At 46.0% G+C, this 19,839-nt stretch overlaps 1 protein-coding gene across 1 annotated transcript; it reads left to right on the top strand.

The window, feature by feature from the left end:
- The first annotated feature begins 227 nt into the window (after positions 1 to 227).
- On the top strand, positions 228 to 14,664 carry LOC122366456. Its single transcript, XM_043338743.1, has 6 exons — positions 228 to 333; positions 1,853 to 1,903; positions 9,492 to 9,666; positions 11,532 to 11,694; positions 12,081 to 12,216; positions 12,907 to 14,664. The coding sequence occupies exons 3-6, from the start codon at positions 9,492 to 9,494 to the stop codon at positions 13,126 to 13,128; spliced, it is 696 nt and encodes a 231-aa protein (XP_043194678.1). The 5' UTR covers positions 228 to 333; positions 1,853 to 1,903; the 3' UTR covers positions 13,129 to 14,664.
- The last annotated feature ends 5,175 nt before the right edge of the window (positions 14,665 to 19,839 follow it).

Here is a 19,839-nt window from a genome sequence, read left to right as displayed (position 1 = left end):
GAGACGCGTTAGAGACGTTTATTCTGTTCATTTTATAACGTTTACGGGTAAATATACTGAAATACATGCTGTTGATTTGTGTAAAGTGAGCAAAGGCTCGCGCTTGCAATCACAAACTCCCTTAATGAACATTATCACTGCTTATCAATTGTTTATGTGAGCCAGCGGTCAGACCAGGTCAGACTCAGAAGTTGTTTTGATCGATGAAGTGGTGTTGCAATCTTGATTGCAATTTGCAATTTGTAGCTGAGGGAGGGAATGGGCATAACTCAAAAGTCATAAGGCAACTGAATATTGAATAGGCGATTGTATTCTCTTTCATTCCATGCCTTATACTTGGCCAAGGCTATATAAACCAGGTAGAACGCTCCCGACGAAAAAGTGGTGACAAGCGATAATTAGTAGCCGCGACCCTCTTTTGTTCAAAACTATATCCGCAAGCAGCATTTACAGGCTAGCGGAAATCGACCAATCGGCGTTCGGCAATACTCAACGCTGATTGGCCCGATGCTCGTGACGAAATTGCGGGGGACTGCAGCTATTCCCCTATGGCGTTTAATAGACTTACGGCTTTTGAAGGGGATTTGTACCAGTTTTTGTTGGGTTTGAGGCCATTTTTGAGCTTGGATATTCTTTCTGTGACTTTTGACTGTGTAATAACGACATTTAATCATAACATTTCTATATACTACCGGTGTCACATCGACCAAAAAGACCGTAAGTACATGGGATAGACGGACCACTGCTGATGGGGCCACACATGCCGGCGTGTGGTCATCGGAGGCCCATGAGGGCTCGACATAGGCCCTTCATGGGTCGGTATAGGCCCGGTGGGTCCAGTGCAAGCCTATCAGGGGCCGGTGCTGACCCAACAGGGCCCAGTGACATATAATGTAAGGCCGTCTAGGGACGTTGAGGGCTCATGGGGGCCATATAGGACCAATAGGGACCACATAAGCCAATCAGGGGCCATTTAGGCCAATAAAGGCACTTCAAGGGACTTGAAAAGGTCATTCAAGAGCTGTGGTGGCCGTGGGCCCATGAGAGGACGGCACTGGTCCAGCAGGTGCAGTCAGGGGATGTTGTACGGGTTTCTCAGTGGCCCATTTGGGCATATCAGTGACCAATTTAGACCCAGCAGTGGGCTTTGTAGACCTATCAGGGGCTGGTGATGGTTCATCAGGGGCCAGCGTTAGTCCATCGGGGCACGGCATATGCCCATCAGAGGTAATTGCGAGCCCACGCTGAACAATGCTGGCCCTTCAACGGCCCCATGGATCTACATTGACCCATGGGCCATGATGTGTCATGTATGCCCCTATGACAGGCCTACTCAGACCCCTGATGGACGTTCCCGGCCTCTGATGACCCTATGCTGAATGCTGATGGGGCTCTAAGAGTCTCCAATAACCCTTCGTCACCCCATTATTACCATACGCTGGCATTAGGGACCCCACATCAGCCGCAGGGCAGTCCGTACCATGACAGCATGTCTTTTCGGCCGATATTTCATCGGTAATATTTATCAAAATCATGATTTTATGGTGCCATTATATAGGTAACAGTCATAAGAAATATATTTCAACTCGAAAACAGCTCGAAACAGCATATAATTTTAAAGAAACCCCTCCGAAATCCAAAAGCCTATTCGGGTCCATAGAGAATAACTGCGGTCCCCCGCAATTTCGTCACGAGCGTCGGACCAATCAGCGTCGAGTACCGCCGAGCGCTGATTGGTGAATTTTCCGCTAGCGTGTAAGTACTGCTCACGGAACAAGAGTTCGTCGACAATCCTCCACAAACGTCTGTCACCATTTTTCATAATGCTTAACAGCCGGAGCGTACCCCCCTGTACTTGGCTACTCTCTAGTCTCTGCTGCTGCGACATTGACATAAAATCAAGGTAATGACCACAGCAACAGTTGATGCTGATGCTGATGCTGATGCTGATGAGGTGGTCGGGCTGTCACCTTTGCATCGGTAGCCCTATAAACACAGGTCGGGTGGGAGGGCTTCAGTGGGATAAGCTTAGGATGGTGGTTAAGCCCTTTCCTCGTCACCCGCCTCTGTCACCAGTTTTCTTCTCAGCCTCCAGAGCCGGTAGAGTCCGTCCTTGTTGTGCTCCATCTCTTCTCTGTCATCGTTGAAGAGGAATGCCTTTAGTACCTCGTTGGGTTTTCCTACGTGCGGTCTCAGAAGAGCTAGGATTCGTAGTCTTTCTTCTGTTAGCTTGGTACATTCGAGCATGAAATGGACTTCGTTTTCTTCCTCTTGTCCGCAGAGCACACAAGTCGTGTCTTCCTCTACATGTCTTCTTCTGGCTCGTAGTGGTAGAGTGTTGGTCCTGGCTCGGAAGAGGATTACTGAGGACGGTGTGTTGTCGTATATCGGGTCTTCCTTTATCGTTTCCTTGCCTGACCGGTATATGGCTATGCTGGTCTTAGCTTCGAGTTCTTCTTTCCACTGTCTGTCATCCCATTCCTTTATACGTTTCTTCAGTGTAGTTTTAGTCATTGTCTCCAGTTCTGCATATTTCGAACCAATGGCGTCTAAGTATTGTTTTGTAGTTTTTGCCCATATGCTCTTCTTTTTCTCGAGTTCTACGTGTACTACTCTTCTTATCAGGTCATTACTTCCTTGAATTATCCCTCTTAGGTACTGTAGGTGTCTCTCCATCACTCTAGTTTTCATGAGGGAGGCTCCCACCTCACCTCTGAGTGTACAGATGGGCGAATACCTCGGTGCTCCCAGCATCTGTCTGTATACTCCATTTTCACATATCTGGAGCTTTTTAATGTCTGTTTCTGTAAGGCTAAGAATGCTTGCTCCATGGAGAAAGGAGGGGAGTGCCAGACACTTCCAGTAACATTTGCCGATCATCAGCTTGTTGCAGCATCTTTGTGTTATGCCATATGTCATATTGGCCATTTTCTGGGCTTTCTGGTACATCTCCTTTATATGGGCTTTAAACAGTTTCCTCTTGTTGATTACCGTAACTCCCAAGTACTTAATCTTGTTGACTACAGGGATGTTTGCAATGTCTTTCGGTTGGTCCTTGCTGTTGAATACGATCACTGCGCTCTTGTCCCTGTTAATTTGTAGGCCAAATGTGTTGCTGATGTCCGCCAGAATCTCCAGTAAACATTCTGTCTCAGTAAGAGTCTGTGATAACACAAGGCCATCATCAGCGAAGAATAGTACTGGAATGTAGAAATTGTCGTTCTTGAAGCCCATTCTTGTCTCCATTAAGGTTTTGGCGATGATATAAATAATATGATATATAAATAATATGATATAAATAACAGTGTATAATGTATATAAATAATGACGTTTGAAGTCTGACGACGTTTGAGGAGAGCGTAGGTTTGTAGGTTGTAGGGTAGGTTTGTAGGTTGTAGGTTTTTGGGTAGTAGGTTTGTAGGCTGTAGGTTAGGCTAGGTCAGGTTAGGTTAGGTTTGTTAAAGGGACCCTCCTGGCTCCCACCTTCAAAAAGTTAATGAATTGGCATGAAAATGATGTCGCTCGGTTCAGAAAGAGCGTAAACGAATGTCTACCAAATTTCATCGAAAAATATTAACCGTCTTCAAGATATTAGACTTTTACTTTTGTTTACTTTTTGGAATCTCCGCTGTTCCTAGCGACTTTATTTGAAAGTGCTGCACTTGTTGCGCGTCAAGCGGCATATACCACCGCCTGCTACCAAACATTTTAGTAAAAGATTTAAAATTGTTAGATCTGTGCTGACGTCACAAATTCTAAGGGGGCATTGCCGCATTCCAATGCATTAGCCCCTTAGAATCCAAAAACTGCAAGTTTGAAATTCCATATCCCCGTATTAAAACATTTTTTGATGTTGTGAGTGCCCAAACCGGTATTTTCAGGCCATGGCCACCAATTTGGGTATCTCAACTCAAAACTAATGCTAAGGTGGGATGGTCACTTAAAGGTTTTCCTTGAAAGAAGCACCTCCGGGTATGGCGCCTCTCCTTGGTTGGAAAACCTTTGTGTGACGTCTTCTCTACTAAAACCAATATTTGTATGCTGGTGAATGATAGCTTTTAATCCTGATCCACTGAATCCAACTGAGCTATTCTTAACTCAAACTCCTCTGTAAATTGAAATGTTAAGTGTATCCTCACTGGGAACTTGAACTAAAAAGCATAATCCAACAAGGTGATTCTTCAATCCAACAAGGTTTTCCATTGCAACTGCCCTGAATTTTCCCAAATTCTCTTCATGGGATATCTAGGGGTGGATTGAATTCTAAAATTGTTTCTTATATATTGGTAGTCTTTCTGTTTAAGAGGGAGACGTAGTTGTAAGGCAGGCACCACACTTCTCTAAACAGCCCAAGTCAGTGTGATGGACTGTGGCCTTGAGACGGGTGCCATTTGATTAGGTCACTAACATTCTATGGCTGCATGTTTTCAATTGATAGGAGTGATTTAATGAGAGGGATGATCTGGATCATATGTGATACCTAACTTTTCTTGAGCTAGGTGTCAAAATGGAGTGTGGGTTCAAACTTCAAAGTCCACTGGTGGCACGAAATTACCTATCATATTTTAATGATTTTCAGACCACATTTTGAGATTGCAAGTAGAAATATCATAGGCCGAACAGGATAACTGTGCATGAAAGCAATTTTTCAATCTGAGGTGAGATAGCAGGCTCAATTTCTGGTGAGCCAATTTCTTGTCTTCCTCAAACATAATCGGACCTAACCTGAGCAAACCTAATGTGGCTAAACCTCACCTTAGGGCTTAGGGGCACGGGAACTAGGTAATTTCAGACTGGGGGGGCCGGTGGGGGGGGGGGCACACCATAATAGAGATCAACCTAGGGTACCCCAAATCTAGTTTTCTCACTGGTTTTAGGCTAGTCTGCAAACTATGGCAATTTCGACGAGATCTCCCGGGTGCGGGGGGCTTGTTCGGCTGGTGCGGATTTTGGCTTGGTGTGGTGCGGATTTAGTGTAGTGCGGTGGCCGGTGCGGAATCGGCTTAACGACGGACATGACAAACCAGACGAGATAGATTAGGAAAATCGAAGAAAAAACATTGTTGGAGCTTCGACGTGTAATTCAGTGTGCTCTCGGGTCTAATTAAGTGTGCGGTGGTCAGAACGGACTGTGCCAGTGCTGGCGGTCCCATCAATCACGTGGGTAGCCCGCAATTTCGCACTCTTCGCACTGTTACAACACGAAACGCACCGCTCGGCTCTGTGAGGTGCCAGTGGTAGAGTGAGAGTGATGAGCAGGGCAATGGGAGGGACTCGAGCTGTGCACGGCCGATGGCAGGGCCACATCACCGCTCCACCGCCTCAAGGGGTCTATGAGAACGATTTATTGGGTATGTTCGACTCAGCTAATAAGTTGCAGCGAAAGAATCTGAAGTTGTTGCATTCCGCAGCATGCGTAAACGAAGTTTTATTTGAGACAATTGTTAATAAAGCGTACGAAAGGCCATATTTACTTTAATGCGAAATATTACATTAAACTAAATGAAATTAAAGATAAGCTACCCGACGTTTCGCTTATATTTGCTTAGTCATGGGCGATCTAACACATTTCACAAATCATACACAGGATATATTGAATTAGGGGGTAGGACCAAGTTTAGTAGGCATGATCTCAGCAATTATCTTGTTTTATATGGCGGTTTTCATTATCACAATATTATTTTTGATATCATGAAGTTTGTATATCTCGGTTTTACGAAAAATAGTAGGGCAACAAAGATAAATTTCGCGAAAAAATAATTTTAGTTGGAAACCTCCATTCTGGTATGCAAAATTCAGTATGAAGCCCAGTATGGTGACCGTCTAGTGTGCTTCCAGGGCTGAGTACCTGATATCAACAGAAGTTGTTTACTATTTTGCCTTACGTTGCTAGGTGGTTGCTAGGGAGCTAAGGATACTCTCTTGCGCGATCATTTGCACTTATTTTTCCTCATTATATCGACATGTTGCTGTTTCTGAGACCTAACGAATGCTAAGAAAAAAAGTAGTTTTCTTAAAATGTGTATTTAAGTGCCATAGTATTAACACAGCTCTGCAATTCTGCTTAAATATCTGCAAAATCCTGACTTCCCGGAAAATTGTTGGTGGTGATGGGAATCGAGCCTGTCGATGAAAAGTAAGTCAATATTTAAAGGCTTCAAAACGTTATTTCTTGTTGTTCTGTGAAATAGCAATGCAAAGACCGATGATAGTGCCAGTGTTGAGCTTTCCAATGAAGCATTGCAATTAGTAGTAAGGTTTTTATCACCTAAGATATCTTCCATCAAATATTAGAATTCTGCCATTGTCTTGCTGTAGAACAGGGTTACTTTCAGTCTCTTGGGAACACGATTTGCCGGTCTCAGATCGAAAAACACTTCAAAAAGCGGTAATAGACAATGAAATTTCCCACTTGATAGCATCTCGGGTTTTTATATATCCTGTCTAGAATTTTCATAAATCAGACGTAAAAATGGCCAATTTCGTCAGATTCCGAATTTTTGCCATTGGGTCTAATGTAAAGCATGGCTACATTCAGTCTCTTGGGAACACGATTTCCGTAACTCCGATTGAAAAACACTTCAAAAGTCGCAGATAGTAGACGATGTAATCTACAAGATAGCATCTCGCTTTTTTCTGTATCTGGTCATGTATCTTCATAAAACCCTCTCAAATATAGTCAATTTAGCATTAAAGTCTATGGATTTAGAATATTTTTCATATCAGACTAGATTTGGGCTACCATGTCTGTTGACCGGGGGCCGGAATTAGGGAAAATCATACATTTTTTGAATGCATTCGAAAAATATTACAAAGTATTAAACAGTTTATCAAAAACATCTCCCCGAAGGGAAATTCGGCGATCGATCGAGCAAGACCGGTTCTTTATTTTTCGAATGCATTCAAAAAATGTATGATTTGTGAAATGTGTTAGATCGCCCATGACTAAGCAAATATAAGCGAAACGTCGGGTAGCTTATCTTTAATTTCATTTAGTTTAAAGGAAACAGTCCACTTTCCTGAAATCAGTATTTTGCTATTGATTTATGATTTTTTATGCTCAAAATAATCATGAAATAAAATAAAACCTTTTTGTAAAAACAATTATTTTCTATATTTTAATATAAGACGAACTATATTCTATGTAAAATAATGTTTGACGCGGAAGCTTATTACGCATTGACCAATCATATTGCGTAGCTCAAACCTACGCATACTGCATTGGCTGTAAGCAGCACGCTGATTGGCTGACGATGACGTGGCTGCATTCCTGTGCAAGGCACGCATTCCTCTACAAGGCACTCTTTTCGGAACGAGAAATGGAATATCTTCGTCTAGGGTGATCGTTGAGCCGTAAAAGCTCCTGATTTGTGCTAGTCTCAGCTCAAGCTACGAAACTGCTATTCCAGCTCAAAACCTCATGTTAAAAGTGAACTATTTCCTTTAATGTAATATTTCGCATTAAAGTAAATATGGCCTTTCGTACGCTTTATTAACATGCGTAAACGAGATAAATTGAGCCGATCAAGTGAGAGTTTGGCGTTGTCCCTCGGTGGTAGGGCGAAGCCGCGAAATGCACATGGCTGATGGCACTGTCAGGCCTTGAGGACCACCACTTTGCAGCGGCTAAGTGGTCAAATTCGCTGTGAATGACTTGCTGATCAGATTTGTTGAACGATACAACTGCTGACCCAACGAAAGACGCCGAAAATGCATACATGAGATGATTCCATATTTAACCGTTCATATCTGTATTTTTATTGCTGGGTATATGTTTTTTTTTAAATAAATTTAGTCCGAACCTTTGGATAGGAAGGATTCACACGGACAGAGCCACCGCTAAGCGAAGCTTGTTGCGGTGACCCTGCTCTCTACCCTCCGATCGCGCAATTCCAGTTCTATGGCAGAATTTAGAGTCCAAAGTTTAACGTGCGCACATAGCCGCGCACGGCCGGTCCCCTCACTGACTTCGCCTGGCTACGGCCTGCCACCAACCGCAACCATACCTGTCAGGAGGCCCATAAATGTCAAGCGCCCGTCGCGCTTCGAACCCGGACTGTTGTAACCGGGAACGCGTGCTCTCACCACGCGGAGTCCAACGCTCTTACCAACTGAGCTACGGGACCGGCAAAGCCATGTATGCCATGTAACCGGCAAAGCTATGTTGTCAAGCCGGTTAGCTAAATGGTGGTGTTGACACCATTTGGGCCACTATGGTACATCGCACAATAATCACCCTGGAAGAATCGCCAGGGACAGGTACTGGATATAGTTCTTGTGTTGGCGTGACATGTTTTTGTTTGAATTGTGTGGTACGTATTTCTCGTTTCGTTTCCATACTACTGAGAGGGCAGGCTTGCGGCTCATCATGTCACTAATTGAGGTTAGTGTGGATGTAAACTGATCATTTTTTCGGTTCGGTGCGGGTTTTTTGTACTCTAAGTCGGTTTTGGTGCGGACTTTCTGGCTCTTTGTGAGCGATTGGTGCGGATTTTGAACTTGGGCCGATGCGCCTCGTCGACTTACGAGCCATACTTTGCAGTATGGGTTTAGGCCACTTATTTTTCATCCCCTGGCTTTTTCAACAGCAAAAAGAAAACATTTGCATAAAAAGTATGGTATTCCGTCTCAAAGTGTGGGGGCGCCGCCCCACGGCCATAGAGTTGGAGGGGGGCAAGCTGCCCCCACTGCCCCCCGGTTCCCGCGCCTATGCCTCACCTAACCATATACCTTGACCCATTAAACCTAACCAAACCTAGCCTATCTGCATTTTCACCTGCCACGTTACTTGTCAGGTTGGGTTAGGTTCCAGTTGGCTTAGTTTGATTTGGTTAGGTTTGGAAAGGCGAGGTCAGTAGGTTTGAATTGAATAGTTATTAGGTTTGGTTGGATTATGTTCAAGCTTGAATTTAGTTTTGCTTGACAGACTTTGAACCTATCTCACCACAGAGTTCAAAATTTGACAGCTTGCACAGATCATTCCGTTCCGCCGGTGAGTTTTGAAACCGCGATCTCAAAACTTAGTCCGAAAATTGTTGAAACGCCGGCAACTTATCGCCACCAATGGAATTCGAATCCGCGATCTCCATCTCGACACGGAGCTAACAATCGGCACTAAGTCAAGCACGATCGTCCCGCTCCGCCAGGCAAATTCCTCCCATCGATCGAAAACGCTGCATCGATAGTAGGTACTTTTGTGATGTCATAATCGGGCAACTGTTTCAAGACTACAGCCCGTCACACTGCTTTAGCTATTTACCGAGAGGGGCGATGCTTGTTTCATGACTAGGTACCAAGGAAAATAATATTTTGTGAATTTGGACTTTGCAGTGGGCAAAAGGGGCCAATACTTTCCACATGCCCCTGGATCAATCAGTGACTAGATGATAACGCAATTATTAGTGAGTTTGATATTACAGAAGCAACTTGTATAGCTAAGATTCTGGTCCAGCTAAGTTTCAGCCGTCCATAACTCCCGACTTACCCACCAGATGGCTAGTCTGTGGCGGATGCTGCCCAGCTGCGTCAGGAGCCGACTGGGGCTGCGGCTGATGCTGCTCCTGTGGCTGGTGATTGTGCTCGCACTCATCAGTACCCGGTTTGTGGGCCGTGGATGCCGCAAACGGGTGTTTGCCTACCGAGATCAACTGGAGGAATCGACCCATGGTGAGAGCGAGCTAATTAAAGGAAAAGGGCCACCTTCGTGAAATATGAAGATATCGTTGTTTTTCAATTTGACATTATTATTTTTCATTTTCTTTTTAAAACTGGTGCCAGAAGTGCACAATTCGCGAAAAGTATTTAAAACTATTTAACATATTGGTACTATGTTGATACTCTCTACGGCACCTACTGTATGATGGCATAGCGATGACGTCACACTCAAGCCAATCAGCGTTCAGAAGACAGACTCGTCGGATTGTGTCAGATAAGCTGATTGGTTAAAGCTGAGCTGGTTGGAGCTGATTGGTAAAAAACCAAAACCTCGCCGCGGGTGGCTGTATTGTCGGATAAGAACGCATTCCTGGGATAAGGACGCATTCCTGGCGTATTTTCTTTTAAAATTGCCGATAACTACGAATGGAGGCCGAAATCGGCCGTAAGGAGGTAGACAGGCAGGTTTTCGGACACGGGCTACAAGATGGCTATCTCAGTTTCAATCCCCATGTTAAAGGTGGCCCTTTTCCTTTAAATGTCCTCTGTCGACAAGTGACTGGCAGCGTGCTCACACGGAATTGGGTGGAACTGGGAGCTCAGTCACTGGAGAGTTGGGTGCATCTAGGTCCATGGATGTGAATAGCAGGCATTCATGGAGTTAACAAGCATTTGCTGCTTTGTCTGTTTGTTTGTAATGTTCTATAATATGTATGCTTATTTTACTGAATATGTACTATTTCTGTATGTCTGGATGCCCTGTAGATCCTGATTCTGACTGTTTTAGTTGTTGCCAATTGACCATGTGTTTCAAAACAGTACAACTCACGATATTGCTCAAAGTTCATTCACAGACAAACGATTCACCGATTTCCGCCGGCAGTTAGCGTTACAGATGCAGTAGGGGAGAGTGGGGCAAAGCGGCCACCCTAACGCTTCTCACGATGCCAACGCTTGATTTTTAAACTTGGAAAGATCCTTTCTATACCAATGTGATCCCTATTAAGTTGCCTTTTATTTCAACTGCGTTTTATTTCCAAAGGCGTTTGCATATGGAAGATATTGACAAAACTTTAAACCTATGCATATTGGCCACTTTGCCCCATACCCTGGGGCAAAGCGGCCACCGGCGTCTTCTCAAGTCCCGATATGAGGAAGAAAATATTTGCCTCATGTACGACTAGGGTATTAGATGGTGACAAGGTTTAAGCGAGGATGGATGTTAACTTTATCATCTTCCACCTGTAGGTAGACAAAAAAAGGATTTTTATGAAAAAACACATTTAATTGCATTATTTGGTAACTCATGCAACTGAAAAGTGGCCAAGATGGATGCATGAGGACACCTTTGAATATAAATAATGCTGTTTATCCAGATGGAAACAACTTATGGCAAATTGGGGGGTGGCCACTTTGCCCCGGCCACTTTGCCCCGCGCATACCGTCCGAGACAAAAATATTCCAGCTTAGCTATTAGTGGAGTAAAAAACAATAAAATTGGTAGAATACATATACGCTAACCATGCAATGCATGGACAAGAGCGCTTGTAAAAATTCCAAACGGTTATGGAATAACATAACATTTAAAAATTGTAAACATAGTTGGTAACCTGGCAAGAAAGGCTTTTCTGTGTTTCACAGAACAATGGTGATGGGCCTGAAACCCCGGGCTGGCTCATTCGAACGACCGTGAAGAGAAGCTTAATTGGAAACCATAAATTGGAACTGACGCCAGCTATTAAGGGCTAAAACGATGGGTGGCCGCTTTGCCCCGGGTGGCCGCTTTGCCCCACTCTCCCCTACTCTATGTTTTGTCCGTCCCTGGCTCTCAGTCCTGCCACTAAGCTACGTTTTTGCTCACCTGGCCCGGCCGGCAGCGGTGGCGACTGTGCTGGATGAGCTGGGCCTGCGCTTCTTCCTGTGCTACGGCAGTCTGTGGGGCCAGGTGCACGAGCGCCGCAACCCGCCGTGGGAGGCGGACGCTGAGCTGTGTGTGCTCAGTGAGCAGGACGACAGCGCGGCGGACAGGCTTCAGGACCGGTGCGTGTCATGAAGGGCTAGTCTGCTTAGTGGTACGGGGCAGTGGCGGGTGTTAAGGGCTATGTAGTCTGGTTAGTGGCGCGGAGTAGTGTTGGGATTATGATCAATGAGAGGCCTGATTAGAGTTCGGGACTGCCGTGAATGGGGATACAATGTGTAACGCGTATTGGAGATCGGCAGTATATATGCAGTGCCGGGGATGGATAACGGAGAGAAGAGAACGATGAAAAGAGTGAGGGGATAAAGGACAGCTGGGAAGAACTATAGGACACAAACTTTTGCTCAAAACGAGTATAGTGTCTGTGACGCTTTTATTTATTTCCTCGTATTTCTTCCCACCCGTGCGTGCCCTCTTTCCCCTCTAACGGACCCTCCGTCCGTCTCAGGCTGGTGACGGCTCTGGACGCCGCCGGCTTCTCTGCCGAGCAGGACGGCCGGCTGGGCAGATACGACGTCTACCGTACGGACGGCACTCCGGGGCTGGTGCAGATCGTCTTCTTCGCGCCCGATGCCGCCAATAAGGTGCGATACAGCCCCGTCTCGGAGCTGGTGTGGTAACGGCACATGTAGAAATATGCCGAGGGACTTGGGAACAGTCATCTTGATTCTGGACATATCCAGGATGCCACTGGTGAACTTTTTTAATTTCTGTAGCGTAATACCAGACTTACTATGTTACCAACAGTCACTTAGCCTTGTTTGGATGTGGCTACTATTTTCTGTGTTGCTTTTCAATCAGGCAATTCATAGGTAATGTGAGACTTAAATACTGCCCTTATAGCTACGGCATCGGTCTCGGTCCCCAATCTGTCTCAGCTTCTACCAGTGATCTCTGCCAGTGCTGGGCCCGTTTCCTCAGTACTGGTCATTGGCGGCTGCAGGTGTCTCCGTCCTCCTGTGCCGCCCGCTGACCGCTGACCGCTGACCGCTGACCTCTGACCACTGATCACTGACCGCTGACCACTGTCCACGGACCACGGACTACTGGTCACTGGCGGCTGCAGGTCTCTCCGTCCTCCTGTGCCGCCCGATGACCGCTGACCTCTGACCGCCGACCGCTGACCGCTGACCGCTGACCGCTGACACTGACTGCTGACCTCTGACCTCTGACCGCTGACACTGACCTCTGACCGCTGACTTCTGACCACTGACCTCTGACCGCTGACCGCTGACACTGACCTCTGACCGCTGACCACTGACCGCCGTCCGCAGATGTACCGTCGGGACGGCTGGATGCACCGCTCTCACCCGGCCGTGTGTACCGGTGAGACGGCCGACCCGCAGCTGCACTGCTTCCCGGCGCGGCTGGTGGCGGCGCCCCTGGAGCGGCGCCCCTTCGGCGCCCACCACCTGCCCGTGCCCTGGCTCGGCTTCGAGATACAAAAGTACCTGTTCCCCAACACGTGGTTCAGGGACTACGCGCCCATCTGCTGAGACCAGCTGAGTTGGGCTGAGTTGGGCCGACAACGTGTGCTGCTCAGAGCGGGACCTGAGCCGTGGAGGCCGGGGTGGAAATGAACGTCAGAGGACGTGACTGGTGCTGGTATCTGGTGAGCGGTTTGAGAAGCTACAGTTAGGCGTGTGGCTCGGTGAGGTCTGGGCTGCTGTGGCCGATAGGGATTGGTGATAAGGATTTGTGGTGGACAAGTGTCTGTTCGTAATTCGTAGGTACTACGAAGCATCTAGTTTGAACACTTGCCTTTTTATAGGGAACAGCCGATTCCAAGTACCGTCCTGAAAGCCTGTCGGCTGGCAATCGGCTTAGACTTTAGATGGCACCTTTGTAGGAATAGCTTTTGTAGAAAAGGTGTTGTGTGCTGAGGCAGCTATCTTGCTGGTGTTCATAAACCAATTGGGTTTAAACCAGTAGATGAGATTTAAATCAATATGGAGATTTTTAGGTGTTCAGAATGACGTCAGCCATAAGCATGAAGTTCGCGTCACTGTGAAAGTTATGCTAACCAGCTCCCAATTCGCTGGTGGTGCAAAGGCTGACCATGCTGTTTTGACTAGTCGGGGAAAGCAATGAATATAATGCTTGTAGGCATTCAAGTCAGAAATGTTTCCTGTCTGGGTTGTGAGTTACAGTCAAACATTCCATTGTGCTGTCTAAGCTGAAGCAGAAGCTAGCTCACAGCCGAAGCTAGTTCACAGTGTGATCACACACCGGATCATCACCAATCCTGAGTCGTTGTATCGGCAGGTCTTGATCTCTTCAGTTGCCATCATGACGCAGAGATTTTGAGGTTTGAGCTTCGTGTTTAAGCGCAGTATCATCGAGATTAGATCGAGCTGAAACATTTTCCGTTCGGCTTTGTAGCTTATCTTATCCGTCTGCTAGTCTAAAGAGAGGGTTTGTAAGTAATGTGGTGTGGTTGATAACGTTTGGTGTTGTTTGCGTTTCTGCGGGGTCTTGAACGTGTGGAGCTGTCGATTCACTGTTATGCTGCCATTACTGCCTGTGATTGATCCTGCCGATGACGTCACAGAACTGTGATTTCACCTGTGGAGACTGTGATTTGTAGTGATTTGTAATGATTCGCTCAATAGCACATCGATAAATGCCATTTCGAATCGTATTCGCGCGCTGTACAATGGCTTCCACTGCTAGTTAAATGTCTAGCAAGACGTGATCTTCATTAATTTTTACGGTGTGTCGCCAATGGTGTAAGGTCAATAATGAATGACCTGTTTTACATCGATCATTATTATAGCAATGATAGAAGGAAAAAGCCAGGTCAATCTGTCGTCTTGACATAGACTAGACTACATCAAATATCAAACCGTGCTCAGGTGTCGAAGATAATCAGTTTGCTTGGCCATAGCTGATGCATTTGCTGATGTTTTTCTATCATGATACACATTACACATATTTGTATAACTTGGACTTAGCTATCGCTACAGTTGTGCCTCCATTTTCTTGTTTTATCTGTGTGGCTATACTTCCCACAATAAACGGTTTGACGACTTTTTGGACTTACTGCATGAACCAGCGCTGGAGTGAAAAAGCGTTACAAATAGCGAATAAAATAGAATAGTAATACTATTACAGAGTAATGAGAGCTTACCGAGAAATAAGCGAGAAGGGTTCCCGTCTCGGGAGTTAAATCGGTGACCTCATATGTAGGTGAATGCCCTAACATTTGTTACTGCGGATTGACTCGGGAAATAGCCACAGCGCGAAAGTTACGTCATATACGCTTTTTGTATTTTCAAGCAAGACTCGTATCAATTGTCTCATTTCTTGTGTCTTGTGAGAAGGTGGAGACTGACTTGATGGCCTCAGCCTTGGATTACCTGAACGAATGGCAGAGCAAATGTAACGCATTTATAGCGCCGATTACCAATCATGCATCCTTGTTCTATTTCAAGCAATAGTCTTGGGGCTCAGTAGGGCGCTAAAAGGAAGAGTTGTAAATGTAAAATGGCTGGGCTGAATCCGTGAAATAGCCTCTACAATGCACCATTTTACAGAGTTCCAATACCACGAACATAACTATACTGCACTTACCCTGTCACAAAAATGGCTACGGTATGGTAATGGTAACAGTACGGTAATGACATTAAAACATGGATATTATCTACACAAATGTATCAACATATAGGTATGTAGGCGTTCGCTTCTCCCCTAGTCGGAATACTAATTATAAGAGCTGTCGCTTTTGATGCGCCAATTATCCATGCTCTACTCGAAGCGGGCTTCAGTGAAAGTCAAATTATGTCTCCATATATCTGAAACCGGTGGACTGACCAGTAGCTCTGGCCAGGAAACGGCTGGTGAACAGCCCCGTTACGAGTTGGCTGCTCCGGTTCACTTCCCACTAATAGACTGGAATTGGATAGTTAGCGTGGACTATTCCCTATCATGTTCTCTCTCACTAGATCATTATCACCGGTGATGAAGAACTTTCGAGCGCTGCCGCTTCTCCGGGTCCTGCATCCATGAACACGTCATCATAACCCTGTGCTGCACTATATACTGTGTAACTGTGTTGGGTCTAGCCAGTATCGGGGCCGCCGCAAAGACATTCAACGCGAAGCTTGCTGAGACCGCCCGGTATACAGAATCCCGGGCACAGTAGCGACTCGGCCGGGCGGTCGAGGGCCCCGACTGCCAGAGAAACCTGCACAGGTCCGCGCACCGCCGACAAGCCGCGATCACGGCACCGGCTCTCCGTGACGCCCGTGGCCAGTGAAGCGTGCAAACCGGGCTGAGATGACGGCGTCATGGCGGGACGCGCCGCCAATTTCACTTTCCGGCTGAGCGCGTCCACCGGTGGCGGAGGCAGGCGGGCCGAACCCCGTGTGCTGACGGTGCCACCGTGCCGGGCGGCGGCTTGGCTCTCCAGACAGGTCGTCATGCCTCGGCAAGGTCGAAAGTGCAGCCGTCGGATTTCATCTCAAGCCAGAGTGACATGTGACTGCTCGGTGTTTTGTTTTTACCATGGTTCTGCTCATGGCTACGATGTCGTAAATAACGGTTGGCATGTCTTCGAGTTACCAACAACAAATGACCGCAGAAGATTGTTACAGGCGCATGGAACATGGATAGAAAGTCTACCATCCTCGTTTTTTTTTTCTCTCATGAAAATATAGGCGATGAATGCACCAGCTATGTTTCATATCGTTATTAGGAATGCCGGGTGAAATGGGCGAGTCCAAGCCGCAACTATTTTGCCGACGGTGCCAATATGGTTGATATGATACGGCTTTAGCTCTACTTCTCACCCATCTGTTTTCACTTTCTAAAACATATCTTATCGTTGAAATCGTTGAAGTTCATTTCCTCGGCATGGATTTGGGGATGTCATACAACGTTTACGGCTCAAATGTATAATACGCAATGCGCATTATGGATGTGCATAATGTGTGTGCATCCAGCATTTCTTACTGCATGACTACGAGTAGGTACAGTCAACAGGACACATTTTTAAAACCGTAACCGATTTTCTCATCGTCCGACGTCCAGCGTGCAAATAAATCTGCTTTAATTCAAGGTTACTACGCAATGTTATGTACAACAATGCCATTTACAATTCCGGAGACTGAAATTACCCGTGACTTTAAAGAGCCTGCAGCCTTTAAAGGCCTTGAATTAACCCTATTCCTGGAGGGGGGGGCCTCAGGAGCCCCCCTGAGGTTTTTTGGTTTTTTCTCCCAAACGCGTTGAGCTAGGAAGCTCAAATTTTCTGACTTTTCCTAAAAGGCTTTTACGCAACATGTCTGAAAATTTTGAGTTGATCTGACCTCAGGTCAGGTCACCAGAGGCGGTTTGGTGACCCTACCTCAGAAAAGTTTGCAATCACGCCAGAGCTAGAGTTTTCGACCGATCAATTTCTTCTCTTCAGGCTTTAGTTAGGGTACCAGTATGTGCAATTTGTATATATCGGAATTTTGATATCGGTGACCTAAGGTCAGGTCAGTTTCGCGACCTCCCCATTATAAGTCAATGGGGGAAAAATCAACTCCCTGTTTTTACCACTAAAACGGGTCGGAATGGCCCCATATACCATACATGACTTAATATACGATCAACCTTCACTACCTTGAGGTCTGTTTTGCTGTTGGGCAGCTGTGAGGTCATGTGACGTCATCAAAGGTCACCAAAGGTTTTTGGCCAATAACTCCGTACAGGAACAAGATACAGACGCGTGGATGGTCTCATTGTGTTCAGCTCGTCAAGACGCATCGAATGATATACATGATGACCTCGAGGTCACGTGACCTGAGGTCAACCTTTGACCTTGACCTTTCGAGGTCAACATATATATCATTCGATGCGGATTGACGAGAGGATCACGATGATGCCCTTAGTTTGTTCCTATCTTGACTAATTCGAAAGTTATTCGAGAAAAACTCTCCATATCTAGCGCCGCCATTTTGACTTTTTCGACCCCTGTGACGTCATCTTTGACCTGACCTGAAAATGACCTTGGTAAAAATTGTAGATCTTGACCGTGCGTATCCGATGCCGTTTACCGTTTGTCGCTGCGATGTGTAGTTTTTGAGATCTGAAGGGGGGGGCCGAATCGGCCCCCCCCCCCCCCCCCGCCAGTTTCTTGTCCCGGCGGAGCCCGCCAGGAATAGGGTTAAATTTCGAACAGCTCCCGACACGATGGTTGATGTAAAAAATCCAAAATATCCCAGTTCAGACATGAACCATTTCAGTTAACTACGCCTATTACGACGACTTTTGGCTGAGTCCCGTGTGAAAACACCCGCAAAGAACATTAGGAGTTACGATATTGGTCGTAAATCGTAATCAATTATCGATTTATGCATACCGGAAAGTCACGAGAAATAAAGAGAAGTAAAAGCTATGGATTAAAACGACATTAGTCTGTTAGTAAAGCTATTAGTACCTATAGGCCGTTTTCACGACAGAACATTCGCGGTGCGATTTAAGCGATTTGACGGTCAAAATCGCCTGGATTACAACTTTTAAAAATATTTTGAAGGCAAAAGACTTTAGTTGCAAGGATGTCATCACATACTCATTTCGCATCGCCTCGGCGAGAGCAACAAAAAATGTATTGGTTTTATGTCTCTATGTTTCTTAGTTTAAAAGTTATATAGGTAACTAATTCCAAAACATTTTATCGTTGGTGACCTCTGGTGACCTCAATATTGACCTGACCTGAAAATGTTTTATGTAAAAGTTGTAGATCTTTAAACGAACTATCAAACGCCGTTCGCCGTTTGTCGCTGCGATGTGTAGTTTTTGAGATCTGAAGGGGGGGCCGAATCGCCCCCCCCCGCCAGTTTCTTGTCCCGGCGGAGCCCGCCAGGAATAGGGTTAACCCGCGCCCTGGTGTGGGTCTGAGCCACCTTCGCCCTGGTGGGGGGGGGCCAAAATGACCCCCCCCGTCTAACTCGAAAACGAAGAGGGCTAGGAAGACGCGGAAAAAAGCAAACGAAAGCCCATAACAAGTACGTTCGAAAGTATTTCGGTCATTTTTTCGCTAAGGTCAATATTGAGGTCGCTAGAGGTCATCATAGGTCAAATTTCAGTGTTTTCGGTGTTGCCGGACATATTCCGCTGTAGCTCGGAAACTAGAAGAGCTAGAGAGCCGCGGAAAAAAGCAATCGATAGCTCTTTTCAAGCTCTTTCGCCAAGGTTCGTCAGATTTGACCTCAGCTCAACGGTTTGGCCTACAGAGGTCATGCAAGGTCAACTTGGCAAATTTTGTTGAAAATGTTTTTAACTATAGCATGCATTCACGAGAAAATAGAGAAACGATTCATGCACCATCGTGCTTGGCTCGTCGAGACGCGTCGAATGATATATAGCTTGACCTCGAAAGGTCATTTTGAAAATTTGACCTCAGGTCAAGGTCATGACCTTACCGAAATAGGTCATGCTGCATATCATTCGATCCGCATTGACGAGACAAACACGATAAACGTCGAACGGAGTCTCTATCTCTATTCAATAACAAGTAAGTGCAGAAAAACCGCTGGTGACCTCTGGTGACCAGGGAGATGACCTAGCGTGACCTCAGCGAGGTCACAAGCAAATGGTTTCACATGGGCTGTGATTTGCTGACCCAAGACACTTCAATAACGAAATATAGGATCAATCACGCCCGATTTAGCTGAAAAACAACTACTTTTCGATTCTCCCATTGACTTATAATGGGGAGCAGCGATGACCTGACCTGACCTTAGGTCACATTTATAAAAAATCCGAGATAGCCATTTTGTAGAGCTGGGTGACATCTTCAAGTACTGTAAATTTTACATCGATCGGATAAAAGCTGTGCCTTTGAGAGAGCTTTGAACTTTTTTAGAGGTGGTGTCAGTTTTGGTGACCTTGTGACCTGACCTGACCTGACCCGAACCCCCCAAAACAGGACATGATGTAAAAATGTTGAATAAACAGCTATACAAAGTTTCAGGGCGCTAACTCAAGTGGTTTCTGAGTTATCGCTGAAAAACCACAGGGGGGGGGGGCCAAAATGGCCCCCCCCCACCAGGGCGAAGGTTAAGGGGTTGACTTGGTACTTTCCAGGTATCAAATAGATTCCACCGCGAAAGTTCCGTCGTGAAAACGGCCATAATAAACTCTGAACATTTTGTTTTGGGCTGACACGCTGATTTTTTCACGTCTTCGCACAAATACATAGGCATAACCGATTACCGTCG

Source organism: Amphibalanus amphitrite, unplaced genomic scaffold, assembly GCF_019059575.1.
Source record: "Amphibalanus amphitrite isolate SeventyFive unplaced genomic scaffold, NRLGWU_Aamphi_draft 000807F_arrow, whole genome shotgun sequence".
In the NCBI taxonomy this organism is placed as follows: Eukaryota; Metazoa; Arthropoda; class Thecostraca; order Balanomorpha; family Balanidae; genus Amphibalanus; species Amphibalanus amphitrite.
The sequence above is the reverse complement of the archived record's forward strand: the minus strand, read 5'-3'. Positions and strand labels throughout refer to the sequence as shown.

Coding starts and splice junctions, on each gene's coding strand:
- LOC122366456 (XM_043338743.1), top strand. CDS start 9,492: ATGGCTAGTCTGTGGCGGATGCTGCCCAGCTGCGTCAGGAGCCGACTG. Junction 9,667..11,531: donor ACTGGAGGAATCGACCCATG/GTGAGAGCGAGC, acceptor CCCGGCCGGCAG/CGGTGGCGACTGTGCTGGAT. Junction 11,695..12,080: donor GCGGACAGGCTTCAGGACCG/GTGCGTGTCATG, acceptor CGTCCGTCTCAG/GCTGGTGACGGCTCTGGACG.